A 19304-nucleotide genomic window follows, 5' to 3' on the forward strand; every position below is an offset into this window, starting at 1 on the left:
CAGGAGCAGATGAATTCACAGCCAAATTCTACCAGACGTAGAATAGGTACCAATCCTATTGACAACACTGTTCCCCCAAATTGAAGAAAATCCTCTCTAACTGAAGCCAGTATCACCCTAACACCAAATCCAAGCAAGGACACACAAAAACAGAAACAGAATCAATCAGTACCCCTAATGAACACAGATGCAAAAACGCTCAAGAAAATACTAGCAAACCAAATCCAACAGCACATCAAAAAACATGGTACACTACAATCAAGTGGGTTATATTCCAGGGATACAAGTACGGTTCAACATACAAAAATCAATAAATGTGATCTGCCACATAAACAGGATTAAAAACAAAAACCATATTATTATCTCGATAGATACAGAAAAAGCATTTGATAAAATTCAGCATTCTTTCATGATAAAAACCACTCAACAACTTGGTGTAGTAGGAACATACCTCAAAATAATAAAACCCATATACAAGAATCCCACAGCCAACATCATACTGAATGGGGAAAGGTTGAAAGCATTCCCCTTAAGAAATGGAAGAAGACAAGGATCCCCACTCTTACCACTCCTACTCAACACAGTACTAAAAGTCCTATCGGGCCAGAGCAGTAAGGCAATAGAAAGAAAGAAAAGACATCTAAATTGTAAAAGAGGAAGTTAAACTATCTCTGTTTGCTGATATAATTTTATACCTGGAAAACCCTAAGACTCCTCCAAAACACTCGTAAATTTGATAAATTAATTCAGTAGAGTTTCAGGATACAAAATCGACCTACAAAATCAGTAGTATTTCTTTTGTTTAGTTGGGGTTTGTTTGTTTGTTTGTTTGTTTTTGAAACGGTCTCACTCTGTTACCCAGGCTGGAGCACAGTGGCACGGTCATAGCTTAGCGCAGCCTCGACCTCCTGGGCTCAAGTGATCCTCCCACCTCAGCATCCCAAGTCGCTGGGACTTACAGGCACGTGCCACCACACCCAGCTAATTTTTGTATTTTTTGTTGTGAGGAGGAATCAGTAGCATTTCTATACAACAATGATATAATCAAGCTGAGAACCAAATCAAGAACCAAACCAAGAAGTCAATCCCATTTACAATAGCTACAAAAAAATAATAAAATACTCAGAAATACACTCAACCAAGGATGTGAAAGATCGCTACAAGAAAAACTACAAAACGCTGACGAAAGAAATCACATATGACACAAACATGATCATGGGTTAGAAGAATCAGTATCATTAAAACGACCATACTACTCAAAGAAATCTGCAGATGCAATTCCTATGAAAATACTAACATTGTTTTTCATAGTATTAGAAAAAACAATCCTAAAATACCCAAGGAACCAGAGAAGAGCCTGAATGGCCAAAGCAATGGTAAGCAAAAAGAACAATACTTGAGGCATCAAATTACTTGACTTCAAATTGTACTATAAGGCTATAACAACCAAAACTATTATAAAAACAGACACACAGGTCAATGAAACAGATTACAGAACCCAAATTAAAGACACATGCCTACAGGCAAATGATCTTCTTCAAAGTCAACAAAAACATACACTAGTGGAAGAACACCCTATTCTATATGTGATACTTGGGAGAATTGGGTAACCATATACAGTAGAATGACACTGGACCCGTATCTCTCAATATATACAAAAATCAACTTAAGATGGATTAAAGACCTGAAAGTATAAAGATCTGAAACTATAAAGATTCTAGAAGAAAACCTAGGAAAAACTCTCTGGACATTGGCCTAAGGCAAAGAATTCATGCCTAGGACCTCAAAAGGAAAGCTACAAAAATGAAAATAGACAAATGGGACTTAATTAAAATAAAAAGCTTCTACACAGCAAATAAATAATCAACAGAGAAAACAGACAATCTACAGAACAGGAGAAAATATCTGCAGACTATGCATCTTACAAAAAGCTAATTTGTAGACTCTACAAAGAACTCAACAAGAAAAAAATAACCTTTTTAAAAAATGGGCAAAGGGCATGAACACATATTTTGCAAAAGATGACATACAAATGGCCAAGAAACATTTAAAAAGTTAGAAATGCAAATAAAAGCGATGAAATACCATTTCACACCAGTCAGAATGGCTATTACTCAGGTGTCAAAAAAATCAATAACAGATGTTGGCAAGGATGCAGATAAAAGGGAATGCTCACAGACTGTTGTTGGGAGTGTAAACTAGTACAGCTTCTACGGAAAACAATATGGAGACTTCTCAAAGAACTAATAGAAATACCATTTGATCCAGTGATCCCACTACTGGGGATCTACACAAAGGGAAAGAAATCATTATATCAAAAAGATACCTATACTCAAATATTTATTGCAGGACTACTCACAATAGCAAAGACATAAAATCAATCTAAGTGCCCATCAACGGATGATTGGATAAAGTAATCCACACCATGGAATACTACTCAGCTATAAAAAAAGAATGAATTCATGTTTTTTTGTAGCAACATGGATAGAACTGGAGGTAACTATCTTAAGTGAAATAACTCAGAAAGAGCAAGTCAAATATCACATATTCTCACTTACAGGTGGGAGCTGAAAAATATGTACACAGGGGCATAGAGAGTGGAATAATAACACTGGAGACTCAGAAAGGTGGGAGGATGGGAGTGGGTGAGGGATGAGAAATTACCTCATGGGTGCTTATGTGCACTATTCAGGTGGTGTAACAACACTGCACTTGTACTAAATCTATAAATGATAACAATATGAGAAACTGGGTGTCAGGTATATGAAAATACTCCATCCTAGCTTAATTTTTCTGTAAATCTAAAACTAGTCTGAAATAAACTTTTACTTAAAAATGAAACTGGGCCAAGTGCAGTGGCTCACACTTGCAGTCCCAGCAATTTGGGAGGCCAAGATGGGAGGATTGTTTAAGCCCAGGAGTTTGAGACCAGTCTGGGCAATAGCAAGACCCCGACTCTACAAAATGAAAGAAAAACTTATCCAGGCATGGTCTATAGTGCCAGCTACTTGGGAGGTTGTGGCAGGAGGATCATTTGAGCCCAGGAGTTCGTGGCTGCGGTATGCTGTGATCACGCCACTCTATGCTAGCCTGGGCAACAGAGCAAGATCTGTACTCAAAAATAAGTTAAAAATAATAACAAAAATGAAAATAAAACTGACCGAAGATATCAAGTGAGGGAGAAAAGCAAACTCAGAATAGTCACACATGCCAACAATGACAGAAAAGAGGACTAAAACTGTCATTATAGCTGTTATTTCATATACTAAAAAAGTTGAATAGAGACATGGAAGATATAAAAAAGATCCAAACCAAATGTCTAGTGATAAAACATGTCTGAGATGAAAAACACACTAGATGGAATTACTGGCAGATTAGATATTGAAAAAGAAAATATTAATGAAATTATAAACAAAGCAATTGGAATATCCAAAATAAAATGCAGAAAGAAAAAATAACCTTAAAAAATTAAAAGTGCAGCAGTGGACAGCTTTAAGCCAGTCAATGTGTATAATGGAGTCCCCAAAGAAAGAATGGGGTGACAGAAAAAGTATCTGAAGAATAGCCAAAAAGCTCCAAATTCTATGAAAATTGTAAACCCACTGATCCACAAGCACAACTTCAGAATACAAGAAACAAATAAAAAATATTTTTTAAATAAAGCTGAAAGAAGTCATTGTCAGCCAACTCACATTATAAGAAATGCTAAAGTCCTTTAGACAAAAGAAAAATGATAGATGGAAATACACCAGAAATGGTAATTATCTGAGTAAACAGATCTTTATTATTATTTAAAAGAAAAGTATTTAAAGTATTTTTTAAAATATATCCTAGGGTTTAAAATTTATTAAAAGACAATATGAAAAGGCCAGAAGGAAAGAAATGAAAGTATACTATTGTAAGGTTCTCATACTGTATTTGAAATAAAAGATCATCTCCACAGTGACATGACCCATATCACTGAAACTGAATTCATATTCACTCATTCATTCATTCATCAACTATATTGACTACTGTATAAAAGTCATTAACCCTCTGTAGAAGTTATGGGCTTCAGCGAGGGTGTGTTAACAGATTAGACTAAGCAAACAGGTGGATTATTTGAGTCTAGGTAAAATGCAAGGGTTCACTCTTCTTATGGGACTCAGTAGGAATAATATCTCCCAAGCACAGGAGGATCAGAAATCATAGCAAAAGATTTTGGGTTGAACCTGTGCCAGGAAAAACTGCATAAATAAAAATGGGCTCCACTGGACAAAAATTTACCTTTCAAATCAAACCTGATACCACAATTGAGACCCTAGAAACACAACCACTATTTTCATCCTGTGCCATTGCTGCTGAAGCTCTCAGAGGGCCCTGCAAGTTCCTGGTTCAACTGCTCTTCCACTACTGCCACCTCATCTGGGCTCCACGACACCCTGAACTGTCAGGCTGCCACTGGGTGTTCGAACCATCCCCACACTAAGGTAAGACAGAATGGTTTCTCTTTCTTCCCAATACCAATCAAAATCCCCATTCTACAAATAATTGATTAATGCTATTTATTTAGACCTTAAAAATCCCATCAAATAGATAAATTCAATAAGGCTTTATTAAATAACCACCTACAGTAAACCTGCAGTGAGGGTGTATATCAAAAAGAATCTCCCTTCCTGGCCTAACTGTTGGACATTTTCCTTTTTCTATTCCAAACAAGTTTGTATAGCTTCCTCATGTACACACTATTATGGACTAAATGTTTATGTTTCCCACAAAACTTTTATGCCAGAACTCTAATCCATAATGTAATGGTATTTGGAGGTGGGGCCTTGGGGAGACAATTAGGTCCTAGGGGTGGAACCCTCTCCATGGGATCAGTTCTTCTATATGAACAGCCACATGACAGCTTGCTTCCTTCCTCTCTCCATGCCATGTGAGGACACAGCAAGAAGGCAGCTGTTCATAAGTTAGGAAGTAAGACCTCACCAGAATCCAACCATGCTGGCACCCTGATCTCAGATTTCCAGCCTCCAGAACTTTGAGAAATAAATGCTTGTTATTTAAACCACCCAGGCTATGGCATTTTGTTACAGCAGCTAGGGCAGACTAAGACACATATTAAGAAATTCCAGCCATCTGGTGTCCAAATTTCACACTACAATGAATAGGGAACTAGCAGCATCATGTTCTGAGAATCCAAAGAACTTAGTCACAGTGATTAACCAAAAATAATCAGGTAGATTTAACCAATGAAGATAAGTCATTTATAACCATTTATAAACAGTAGTTTACACCAAAATCTGAAAACCTAGAAATCTACAAAAAGACAATTCCTTCTGAGTACAACTATTTGTGTGCCTGTCAGTATATTATCAGAGAAAACCTGACCTTTAGAGTTTAAGCATTGTTCTAGGTCATCTTTAATAAAAACTTAATAATGAAACTAAAAAAGATATTCTCCCAGTACCTGTTCTTCCCTCTCCTTTTCTTTGGTCTTACTTCTGTAGACTCTAGCAGAGATGGCATCCTGGGATGGAATGGCAGAGATCTGATGCAGTGGCATGCTCATCCCAACCTCTTATCTGGTCGTCTTCTTCACAGAAGAGAGTCTCCACTGGTAGAGTCATTTTGGGCCATGGATTTCAAGCTGAGAGAAAATGAAGAGAGAATAAACATAACTCAGCTAAAACACTTTAAATTTCCAAGAGTGAGCTTAACATTTTCTATTTATATTCATATGTATATTTAAATAAGTTACGGCAACATAAATGTTTGGTCTTCAAAAACAATAGAAGATGAATGTCTAAGGGGAAAATTCTAACATTTCTCATAATAAGATGGGAGCACCTGAAAGAGGCAGATGGATCACGTACATGTATAATCAGAGATATAATCTTGCATTGGTTACTTAGGATTAAAACAAAGCAGTGCCACCATTTATTTTAAGAATATTTTTGAAGTTAAACTTTTTTTTTTATCATGACCAAGCATTTGTCCTGAAATAAGCAGTGATCTTTCCTTAAAACCACTGTCTGTGAGTCCACATAATGGTGAGATCAGAGGTTAGGAAGTCCAAATTAAACTCAAGATATCTATGATCCATACTTAACCTTCCAAAAGTAGAGACTCTACACGAGCTGTTGGCAAACTCTTCCTATAAAGGGCAAGATACATATTTTAGGCACTGTGGTCCAAGTGTGTTCCAGCTAATTAACTCTGCCACTGTAGCATGAAAGCACCCATAGAGAGCATGTAAATGGGCCGGGTGCGGTGGCTCACGCCTGTAATCCCAGCACTTTGGGAGGCCAAGGCGGGCAAATCATGAGGTCAGGAGATCGAGACCACCCTGGCTAACACGGTGAAACCCTGTCTCTACTAAAAATACAAAAAATTAGCCAGGCATGGTGGCGGGCGCCTGTAGTCCCAGCTACTCAGGAGGCTGAGGCAGCAGAATGGCACAAACCCAGGAGGCGGAGCTCGCAGTGAGCCAAGATCGCACCACTGCACTCCCGCCTGGGTAACACAGCAAGACTCCAACCCCCCAAACCCCCCCCCCACCAAAAAAAAAGAGTATGTACATGAATGAGCACAGTTATGTTCCAATAAAACTTTATTTACAAAAATAGGCAGCAGGCTAGATGTGGCCCATCAGACTATAGTTTGCCAAACACTGCTGTAAAGGGTTTCCTAGGGAATATGAAGGGTCACCGTGACATGCCTGAGAACCATGAGAAAGGCTGCCTTTAGGTAAAATAACAGTGTATGCATAAACTGTCTTCAGTGATTCCAGGTACTCCTGCCCTGTTTCTGGTTTTCTCTTACGCATCCCCCAAAATGTCTAATAATTGAATTGTGTGTTGTTCTTTCTCCCCACTTACCCACTGAGATCTATCCCACTCTGTATACAAAACCAATTAAACGTAAATTATCCAGAAGGTTTAATGTAGTAAAATGTTTCATGTTGTTCAAATTTTAACAGAAAATGGAAGCCTTCAACCAAAAGAATGAATCTCGAATTTGGAGATTTTCATTTATTAACCATGTGCTGGGGTAGGGGGTGGGGACAGGTGAGGCAGTAGGAAAAGGTAGGGTAAACAACAGGGCCTGACAACCCCAAGGTCACATTTGATAAGCAGTCACTTACTCTACCTCTCCCCAAACTCTACTCTGGATCAAAGGCAGGTGTTTGTAAGGCTGGTGCCAACTCTTGGTAGTGTCCCTAAGCAAGCAGAGGAGCACCAGGAATCACGAAATGGCTTCCTTCACACAACTCTAGAATCAATGAACAACAAAAAGGAAAAAAAACTGGGAGGGATCAACACATAGAAGAAAATTAGCTAAAAGAAAAATCTGTTTATAAAGTCTAGTTTTACAGTAAGTGAGTGATCATTGATAACAACAACAAAAAAAGGAAAATAGAATAGGTGATGTTAGTGTCTAGGTATCACACACCACCTACTCTATTTCAAGCCTTTGATGAGGCTGGCATAAGATGGAGCACTACTGTGCCCAAGAAACAGTCTGAATGTTTGTATTCAAGCACGTCACACAAGACAAGAGGCACTTACTGCGGAGCTGCCTTATACTCCCTGGGAGATCACAATAGTCAGTGGTAAGGAGTTTTTTCATCACTAATGCACTAAAGTCCTCTATTACAGATGACAAACTCCATGGGGCCTCTTGGAATACTTGGTCAAACTGACCATATCCACAGCCCTATACCTACCATGCCAAAAGCTACCTGTGGTGCTTCTGATATAATCATCATTATTACATCATTGGTACATGCCCATGACAAGCCTGAGAAGGGCTATTTATGGCACAGAAACACAGATGCAAGAGGGTCTCAAATTTTTTGCAGTTTTGAAGGACATCCCTCCTCACTGCCATTGAAGTTAGTCTTCTGATATGTACCACCACAACAAAGCAACTGACCTATAAGTTTGCCTGAAACAATCTCCCTCCTATGCCACACATATTTAGGATAAAAATGAGTTTACAAGCAAACGATAAAACAGGCCATGCCATTTTTTATGTGAAGATTTACATGAAAAATACAAATCATATATTACATTATTTTCTTTGCATAATTTCCAGACATCTTTTATATCAACTAAATTAATCTTTACACAGAATAACAGTTAAACCTCAGCACTACGCCTGACAATCCAGGCATGAGGGCTTCAATTTGACTAATGCTAACTTGCAAAATACAGCCCACCTAACATGAACATTCACATCTAGAAGAGATACTGCCAAAGCTGGTTGTTGAAGAAACTGGAAATGGATGTCCATGTTCATGGATCAGAAGATTTAATATTGTTAAAATGGCAATTCTTCCCAAGTTGATATAGAGAGTCAAAGCAATCTCTATCAAAAACTGAGCTGACTTCTTTACAGAAATTTGACAAGCTGATCTGAAAATTTATATAAAATTCAAGGGACTCAGATCTGCCAAAACAACCTTGAAAAAGAAGAACAAAGTTGGAGAGCTCACATTTCCAGATTGCAAAACTTACAACAAAGGAGCAGTAATCAAGACTGTGTCATACTGGAATATGAATAGATATATCAATGGAATAGAATTTAGAGCCCAGAAATAAACCCACGTATCTATAGTCAGCTGATTTTCAAGAAGGGTGCCAAGATCACTTCTTGGGGAAAGAGTACTGTTTTCAACAAATGGTGCTGGGACAACTAGATAGCCACATGCAAAAGAAATTTGGATCTCTTCCTCACACAAAAGGAAAAAGAGACAAACTACACATCATCAGAATAAAAACTTTTGTGCTTCAAAAGACACCGAGAAAGGGAAAACACAGCCAGTCATAGTGGTTCACACCTATAATCCCAGAACTTTGGGAGGCCAAGGCAAGAGAATCTCTTGAGGCCAGGAACTCAAGAAACGCCTAGGCAATATAGCAAGACTCAACCTCTATTTATAAATGTTAAAAAAAAAGTCTAAAGACAACCGACAGAAGAAAAAGTTTGCAAATCATATATGTAATAAGGGACTTGTATCTAGAATATATAAACAACACTCTTACAACTCAATAACATAAGGGCAAGGCCAGGTGCAAGTAGCTCACGCCTATCATCTCAGCATTTTGGGAGGCTGAGGTGGGAGGACTGCTTCAGGCCAGGAGTTCAAAACCAGTGTGTGAAACATAGCGAGGCCCCATCTCAACCAAAATAATAATAATAATAATAATAATAATAAAGACAAATAACCCAATGAAAAATGGGTTAATCGACATCATTAGCCATCATGGAAATACAAATCAAAACTATTAGATATTACTTTAATTATGTTCATAATAAAAGACAAACAAGTGTTAGCAAGGATGTTGTGACACTGAAACCCTCATATACTGCTAGTGGGGATCTATGCAGTAGTTCTGAAAAATAGTCTGGCTCTTTCTCAAAAGGTTAAACATGTTATCATATGACCCAACAACTTCACTCCTAGGGTACATACACCAAAGAGAAATGCAAACATCTCCTCATATGAAAACTTGTCCATGAATGTTTCTATCACGTTACTCATGATAGCCAAAAGGTGGAAATAACCTAAACGTCCATCAAATGATAAACGGATAAATCAAATAAGCTATATCCATTCAACGGAATCATATTCAGCAATAAAAAGAAATAAAGTACTAACACATGCCACAATATGGATGAACCTTTAAAAAGTTATGCTAAGTAGGCCAGGTGTGGTGGTTCGCGCCTATAACGTCAACACTTTGGGAGGCCAAGGTGGGTGAATTGCTTGAGCCCAGGAGTTCCAGACCAGCCTGGGCAACATGGCAAAACCACATCCCTACAAAAAAACTCAAAACTTAGCCGGGTGTGGTGGCTCATGCCTGTGGTCCCAGCTACTCAGGAGGCTGAGTTGGGAGGATCGCTTGAGCCCAGGAGGTTGAGGCTACAGTGAGCCGGTATGGCGCCACTGCACTCCAGCCTAGGTGATACAGTGAGACCTTGTCTCAAAAAAAAAAAAAAGCAAAAAATTATACTAAGAAGTCAGTCACAAAGAACCATATATTACATGATGACAGTTGTATGGAATGCCCAGAGGAGATAAATCTACAGAGACAGAAAGTAGAGCAGTGCATGCCAAGAGCTGGGGTAGGAATGGGTAAACGGGAGGAAGCAGTGGATTCAATGATTTATTTTTAGGATAATGAAAATATTCTAAAATTGACTATGGTGCTGGTTGCAGAACTTTCGAGTATATTAAAGCCATAGAAATAGTAAAAGGACTAAGATAGATAGAGAAAATTTTAATTTTTCCTTTGTGTTATCCCTAATCTAACTAATCTAGATGACATGGAGATGGCTACTGTTGCCCTATCTCACTCACCCTTCCAGTTTTAAGAAGGCGATAGAAAGAATACAAAGGTTCGGTTACCCACAAAGGGAAGCCCATCAGACTAACAGCTGATCTCTCGGCAGAAACTCTACAAGCCAGAAAAGAGTGGGGGCCAATATTCAACATTCTTAAAGAAAAGAATTTTCAACCCAGAATTTCATATCCAGCCAAACTAAGCTTCATAAGTGAAGGAGAAATAAAATACTTTACAGACAAGCAAATGCTGAGAGATTTTGTCACCACCAGGCCTGCCCTAAAAGAGCTCCTGAAGGAAGCACTAAACATGGAAAGGAACAACTGGCACCAGCCACTGCAAAAACATGCCAAATTGTAAAGACCATCAAGGCTAGGAAGAAACTACATCAACTAACGAGCAAAATAACCAGCTAACATCATAATGACAGGATCAAATTCACACATAACAATATTAACCTTAAATGTAAATGGACTAAATGCTCCAATTAAAAGACACAGACTGGCAAATTGGATAAAGAGTCAAGACCATTAGTGTGCTGTATTCAGGAAACCCATCTCACGTGTAGAGACACACATAGGCTCAAAATAAAGGGATGGAGGAAGATCTACCAAGCAAACGGAAAACAAAAAAAGGCAGGGGTTGCAATCCTAGTCTCTGATAAAACAGATTTTAAACCAACAAAGATCAAAAGAGACAAAGAAGGCCATTATATAATGGTAAAGGGATCAATTCAACAAGAAGAGCTAACTATCCTAAATATATATGCACCCAATACAGGAGCACCTAGATTCATAAAACAAGTCCTTAGTGACCTACAAAGAGACTTCGACACCCACAAATAATGGGAAAGTTTTAACACCCCACTGTCAACATTAGACAGATCAACGAGACAGAAAGTTAACAAGGATATCCAGGAATTGAACTCAGCTCTGCATCAAGCGGACCTAATAGACATCTACAGAACTCTCCACCCCAAATCAACAGAATATACATTCTTTTTAGCACCACACCACACCTATTCCAAAATTGACCACATAGTTGGAAGTAAAGCTCTCCTCAGCAAATGTGAAAGAACAGAAATTATAACAAACTGTCTCTCAGACCACAGTGCAATCAAACTAGAACTCAGGATGAAGAAACTCACTCAAAACCGCTCAACTACATGGAAACTGAACAACCTGCTCCTGAATGACTACTGGGTACATAAAGAAATGAAGGCAGAAATAAAGATGTTCTTTGAAACCAACGAGAACAAACACACAGCATACCAGAATCTCTGGGACACCTTCAAAGCAGTGTGTAGAGGTAAATTTATAGCACTAAATGCCCACAAGAGAAAGCAGGAAAGATCTAAAATTGACACCCTAACATCACAATTAAACGAACTAGAGAAGCAAGAGCAAACACATTCAAAAGCTAGCAGAAGGCAAGAAATAACTAAGAGCAAAGCAGAACTGAAGGAAATGGAGACACAAAAAACCCTTCAAAATAATAAATGAACCCAGGAGCTGGTTTTTTGAAAAGATCAACAAAATTGATAGACCGCTAGCAAGACTAATAAAGAAGAAAAGACAGAAGAATCAAATAGAAGCAATAAAGAATGACAAAGGGGATATCACCACCGATCCCACAGAAATACCAACTACCATCAAAGAATACTATAAACATCTCTATGCAAATAAACTAGAAAATCTAGAAGAAATGGATAAAGTCAATTAGGAAAAGAGGAAGTCAAATTGTTCCTGTTTGCAGATGACATGATTGTATATCTAGAAAACCCCATCGTCTCAGCCCAAAATCTCCTTAAGCTGATAAGCAACTTCAGCAAAGTCTCAGGATACAAAATCAATGTACAAAAATCACAAGCATTCTTATACACCAACAACAGACAGAGAGCCAAATCATGAGTGAACTCCCATTCACAATTGTTTCAAGGAGAATAAAATACCTAGGAATCCAACTTACAAGGGATGTGAAGGACCTCTTCAAAAAGAACTATAAACCACTGCTCAATGAAATAAAAGAGGATACAAACAAATGGAAGAACATTCCATGCTCATGGGTAGGAATAATCAATATCATGAAAATGGCCATACTGCCCAAGGTAATTTATAGATTCATTGCCATCCCCCCATCAAGCTACCAATGACTTTCTTCACAGAATTGGAAAAAGCTACTTTAAAGTTCATATGGAACCAAAAAAGAGCCTGCATTGCCAAGTCAATCCTAAGCCAAAAGAACAAAGCTGGAGGCATCACACTACCTGACTTCAAACTATACTACAAGGCTTAGCCACAGTAACCAAAACAGCATGGTACCGGTACCAAAACAGATATAGACCAATGGAACAGAACAGAACCCTCAGAAATAATGCCGCATATCTACAACTATCTGATCTTTGACAAACCTGACAAAAACAAGCAATGGGGAAAGGATTCCCTATTTAATAAATGGTGCTGGGAAAACTGGCTAGCCATATGTAGAAAGCTGAAACTGGATCCCTTCCTTACACCTTATACAAAAATTAATTCAAGATGGATTAAAGACTTACATGTTAGACCTAAAACCATAAAAACCCTAGAAGAAAACCTAGGCAATACCATTCAGGACATAGGCATGGGCAAAGACTTCATGTCTAAAACACCAAAAGGAATGGCAACAAAAGCCAAAATTGACAAATGGGATCTGATTAAACTAAAGAGCTTCTGCACAGCAAAAGAAACTACCATCAGAGCGAACAGGCAACCTACAGAATGGGAGAAAATTTTTGCAATCTACTCAGCTGACAAAGGGCTAATATCCAGAATCTACAATGAACTCAAACAAATTTACAAGAAAAAAACAAACAACCCCATCAAAAAGTGGGTGAAGGATATGAACAGACACTTCTCAAAAGAAGACATTTATGCAGCCAAAAGACACATGAAAAAATGCTCATCATCACTGGTCATCAGAGAAATGCAAATCAAAACCACAATGAGATACCATCTCACACCAGTTACAATGGCAATCATTAAAAAGTCAGGAAACAACAGGTGCTGGAGAGGATGTGGAGAAATAGGAACACTTTTACACTGTTGGTGGGACTGTAAACTAGTTCAACCATTGTGGAAGTCAGTGTGGCGATTCCCCAGCGATCTAGAACTAGAAATACCATTTGACCCAGCCATCCCATTACTTGGTATATACTCAAAGGATTATAAATCATGCTGTTATAAAGACACATGCACACGTATGTTTATTGCGGCACTATTCACAATAGCAAAGACTTGGAACCAACCCAAATGTCCAACAATGATAGACTGGATTAAGAAAATGTGGCACATATACACCATGGAATACTATGCAGCCATAAAAAGGATGAATTCATGTCCTTTGTAGGGACATGGATGAAGCTGGAAACCATCATTCTCAGCAAACTATTGCAAGGACAAAAAACCAAACACCACATGTTCTCACTCATAGGTGGGAATTGAACAATGAGAACACATGGACACAGGAAGCGGAACATCACACACCAGGGCCTGTTGTGGGGTGGGGGGCTGGGGGAGGGATAGCATTAGGAGATATACCTAATGTAAATGAAGAGTTAATGGGTGCAGCACACCAACATGGCACATGTATACATATGTAACAAACCTGCACGTTGTGCACATGTACCCTAAAACTTAAAGTATAATAATAATAAAATTTTAAATAAATGCAAGTGAAAATATAAAGCAATTACTAACAACAACAAACACTATAGAAGAAAGACAATGTAATAATTAGGCTTTAAAATGAAACAAATTTCAACACGGACAATGGTATAAACATTACAATCATATAAGCAACACAGACATAACCAAACTGGTAGGATGGGAAGAAGGAAGGTTGGGTAAAAAAAGGAAGTCAACAGATAATAGCTAATGTTTATGAACTTATTATTTGAAAACATGGAAGCAACTCTCAGAAGACACATGCGGCTGCCTATGGGGAAGATTCTGTCCCGTTCCAACAACAATGCTTTGGACTGTGCCAGAGCAAAGGACTACTGTTTTTCATTCTAGGACACTGGGTACACCAAGCTCCTAACCATAGTTCTAAAATTCAGAAAACTACCAAAATTAAAATTTTTTAAAAACCACTCTACCCTTTCTTTATTTATTTAACACTAAAACTTGATTGAACTCCTAGGCCGGGCGCAGTGGCTCATGCCGGTAATCCCAGCACTTTGGGAGGCTGAGGCGGGCAGATCACGAGGTCAGGAGATCAAGACCATCCTGGCTAACACAGTGAAACCCCATCTCTACTAAAAACACAAAAAATTAGCCGGGGCATGGTGGCGGGCACCTGTAGTCCCAGCTACTTGGTAGGCTGAGGCAGGAGAATGGTGTGAACCTGGGAGGCGAAGCTTGTAGGGAGCCGAGACCGTTCTACCGCACTCCAGCCTGGTGACAGAGCAGGACGTCTCAAAAAAAAAAAAAAAAAAAAAAAAAAAAAAGACTTGATTGAACACCCTGGGGCCAAAACCTGACCTGAACGGACAGGAGGCTATTCAAAACTATACTTATGCTACTTAGTGTAAATATTATATATACTTCAATGCAGAAATAGCGCATTTGAGTAAGGGATCTTACTCCAAGCCTCGATGGGAGTATCTGATAATTTATAGTATATGTAGCAGAGTACTGTAGCAGACTACTTTCCTAAAAACCTGAGAATTTCTAAATTCTAAAATATTTCTGATCCAAGAGTTTTGAATAAGAGAGTATGGGCTTGCAATTCATTTTTCAAAATGAAATGTATTACTTTTATTACATGTATTTTAGTACACGTATTACTTTTATTTTTTAGATTTTGAAGGTATTCTGAAGAATTCAATGGTGAGAAAGTATAAAAAGAATAACAGGTATGAGACTCATGTGACCTTAAACGGATCAACATCTAATGCCACACACTTTCCAAAAGTGGCATTATTCCTGGATCATTATTTAAGATAATAAATAAAGAGGTTACATTGTCTAATTAGAAATTTGAAAAAGAAGGCAAGAAAACTTCACTTGACTCCTCATTCATATCCCACTACTGTCCCATCTATCCTACTCTTCTAGGAAAAGGTGGTCTACACTCACATTCAACATTTCTTCACTTTCTATACACATTTCAACTAACTACAATCTGGCTTCAGTACAGTAAGGTCTACAATGCTCTCTATATTAAGCCTAAAAATTGTTTTGCAGCCCTCATGTTATTTGACTTGATACTTTTACTCTCTTCCTAGTCTTAAAATACTCTTTTCTTTGACTTAAATGACATAACACCGTCCTAGTGTTCCTCCTGCTCCATCTCCACCTCTGCAGATCTATCCCCTATAGCATGACATTGTACGCAGAGATTCCTCAAAGTTCCATTTAACCCTCTCTGATTCTCATTCTGTGCTCCCTTTTCCTGGGTGATTTAATCCATAACTTTGGCTTGAATGCCCACCTTTGCAGATGTTATTTGAAAAGAAAATATTGATAAATCAGACTTTATTGAATTTAAAACTTTTGCACTTTAAAAGATACCATTAATAAAACTCAAGATAAGCCACCGACTGGGGAAAAAATACTTGACAATCATATATCTGATAAAAGACTTGTATCTGGCCGGGCACGGTGGCTCACGCCTGTAATCCTAGCACTTTGGGAGGCCGAGGCAGGCAGATCACAAGGTCAGGAGATCGAGACCATCCTGGTCAACATGGTGAAACCCTGTCTTTACTAAAAATACAAAAAATTAGCCAGGCACGGTGGCGGGCGCCTGTAGCCTCAGCTACTCGGGAGGCTGAGGCAGGAGAATGGCGTGAACCCAGGAGGCGGAGCTTGCAGTGAGCCGAGATCATGCCACTGCACTCCAGCCTGGGTGACAGAGTGAGACTCCGTCTCAAAAAAAAAAAAAAAAAAAAAGACTTGTATCTAGAATAAAGAACTCCTACGTTAAGACAAACAACATAATTTTAAAATAAGCAAAATACATTAACAGACATTTCATCAAAGAAGATATATGAGAGCCTGGCTCTCATATGTGCCTGTAGTCCTAGCTATTCAGGAGGCTGAGGCAAGAGGGTCGTTTGAGCCCATGAGTTCGAGGCTACAGTGAGCTATGATCACAGCACTGTACTCCATTCTGGGCAACAGCATGAGACCCCGTCTCTAAAAAATAAAATAAAATAATGAAGACATATGAATAGCTAATAAACTCACGAAAAGATGCTAAAAATTAAAACCACAATGATATACCACTATACCCCCACTAGAATGGCTACAACCAAAAACACTAGAATGGCTCCAATCAAAAAGTCAATACTAATTGTTTGATATAGAAAAAATTAGATCTCTCATGTATTGCTGGTGAGAATATAAATTGGTATAGATACTTGGAAAATAGTCTGGCAGTTTCCTAAAAAGTTAAACATAAACTTATCCTATGACCCAGGAACTGCGGTCCTTGGAATTCATCCAAGAGATATGAAAACATATGTCCACACAAAGACACATACATGAATGTGCATAGCAGCATTCCTCATAATAGCCCAAAACTGGAAATATTCCAAATGTCCACCAACTAAAGAATAGATAAAAATGTGGCTTATCTATACAATGAAATTCTATTCAGCAATTAAAAGGAAAAAACCAATCATATACACTACAACATGGATGAACCTCAAAGATTATGCAAATTGAAACAAGTCAGACACAAAAGTCTATATATTATACAATTCCGTTTCTATAAAGTGTCTTGAGAAGGCAGATCAGTGATTGCCTCATGTTGGGTGTAGTTGTGGGTACTATCTGCAAATGGGCAAGAGGGAACTTTGGGGGCAAAGGAAATGCCTCTAACTGGATTACAATGACACTGCACTACTTCAAATTTATTAATCACTGAATTGTACACTTATAATAGGTGAATTTTATGGTGCCTAAATTACACCTCAAGATGCTCATTTAATACAGCTTACAAGGCCCTATGTTATCTATCCCACCTCATTTTGTACTACCCCTCTCTCTACAGTCCAGCAACAGCAGTGTTTCTTCAGTCCCCTCAGACCTCCCAGCATCTTACCACCACAGCCTATGTATATGGTATTCTCTGCCTGCAACACTCTTCCTTCCCCTTTTGGGCTAACTAACTCTTCCTCAATCATCTGACTATCCTGACAGAAGAAATTCCACATTCATAGTTCTTTATAGGATCAATGAAGAACCTCTACTTCATTAACAATGTTCACAGTTAGAATGTTACATTTATTGAGTTCTTTAATTAATGACTTTCTCCCCTACTCAGCCGTAAGCTCCCCAAAGGCAGCATATCTCATTTTGCTCACCTTTGTATCTCTCTTTCTGTGGCCCAATGCCTATCACATAAGATCTATTAAATAAATGCTGGTTGGATCAATCTCCCTGAGACAGCAGGCAAAAATGGCTGAGAATTTCATTTGTAACTCAAACTATTAAGCAACACTGTTCTCTGTCTCAAATCCTGATCAAGTACCCTAGTGGAGATTTGGAAACAACTAACAAAAATTCATGTTTGTCAACCTGGTACAATTCATTTCAGATGGGAAGAAACCCACTGATCTTTAAATATCTGCAGCAGATTGACCATTTTAGACTTAGTTGAAAATTGAAATGGATTTCAAATATAGTGGAATGTAATCTAAGTATCTTTAAGAATAATTTTAGAAGATGACAAGTATAAGTAGTTAAGAATTACTGATCAAAGCATTTTAAGACAGAGGAAAACTTGAGTTTCCTAAGTTACAGATGAGAAATTTCAACCTTTGAGTCAAAAACCCAATGCTGGATAGATAGCAAGTTATGGAAGCTTGCTATCCAACAGCTGAACGAGAGCCCAAATATGCTACTGCACTAGTATCACCTCAAAGCCTTCTTCCCTTCACTCAGCCAGGAAAGAAGGCTCCCCCTGCCACATCACATCTCGCCTTCTGTCTCACTCTCACTTAACCACTGGTTAGCAAGGCTAACCTTAAGCTATAAAGCTATAAAGATTGCCCTGCTCCTGCCTTTTACTGAAATGAAGACCAAAATTAAACTTGAAAGCTCTGAGAAATTTCAGGGAAGATGACAGAGAAACACCACAAGGTCTCCATATGTTACCCACTAAAAAACAGTCTGATGCAAATTTTGTTATTTGGGCTTGGCCTGTTAAAACTATTAGCTTTAAAAACAGTGAGTTCATTTTAAAATATAAAAATGAGCTGAATTTTTATTTATTTATTTATTTTGAGACAGGGTCTCGCTCTGTTGCCCAGGCTGGAGGGCAGTGGTGCAATCTCGGCTCACTGCAACCTCCACCTTCCTGGTTCAAGCAATTGCGCTGCCTCAGCCTCCCGAGTAGCTGGGATTACAGGTGCACGCCACCACTCCTGTCTAATTTTTTTGTATTTTTAGTAGAGACAGGGTTTCACCATCTTGGCCAGAGTGATCTCGAACTCCTGACCTCAGGCAATCCGCCCGCCTTGGCCTTCCAAAGTGCTGAGATTACAGGCGTGAGCCACAGCGCCCGGTCATGAGCTGAATTTTTTTAATGCAACAAGAATAAAGCAGGCCAGGAGTGGTGGCTCACACCTGTAATCCTGGCACTTTAGGAAGCCAAGGCGAGTGGATCACTTAAGCTCCGGAGTTTGAGACCAGCCTGGGCCACATGGTGAGACCCCATCTCTCCTAAAAATATTAAAAAAATTGCTGGGCGTGGTGGTGCATGCCTGTGGTATCAGCTACTTGGTCGACAGATGGGAGGATCACTTGAGCCCAGGGGACAGAGGTTGCAGTGAGCCAAGATTGTACCACTACACTCCAGCCTGGGTGACAGGAGGAGAACCTGTCTCAAAAAAAAAAAAAGTTAACTACCAGAAAATATATATGCAATTACCAATAGTGAAGAAATCATAAGATATTACAAACATATCCCACAGACTAAAGTTTA

At 38.6% G+C, this 19304-nt stretch overlaps 1 protein-coding gene across 10 annotated transcripts in view; it reads right to left on the minus strand.

Annotated features, from left to right (window-relative positions):
* MARCHF8 (membrane associated ring-CH-type finger 8) overlaps positions 1-19304 on the minus strand; it is a 138194-nt gene that overhangs the window by 70868 nt on the left and 48022 nt on the right. For 7 of the 10 annotated variants that reach the window (XM_063780624.1, XM_009458407.4, XM_009458402.5 and 4 more), the window contains one exon: positions 5450-5629. In XM_063780624.1, coding sequence (XP_063636694.1) covers positions 5450-5551 — 102 coding nt within the window. In that variant the 5' untranslated portion in view covers positions 5552-5629. Of the gene's footprint in view, positions 1-5449; positions 5630-7550; positions 7742-19304 lie in introns of those variants that run through there. The other 3 variants (XM_001159562.6, XM_001159410.4, XM_016918174.4) reach the window with 2 other exon arrangements.

The sequence above is a fragment of the Pan troglodytes genome, chromosome 8 (genome assembly GCF_028858775.2).
Source record: "Pan troglodytes isolate AG18354 chromosome 8, NHGRI_mPanTro3-v2.0_pri, whole genome shotgun sequence".
NCBI classification, from domain to species: Eukaryota; Metazoa; Chordata; class Mammalia; order Primates; family Hominidae; genus Pan; species Pan troglodytes.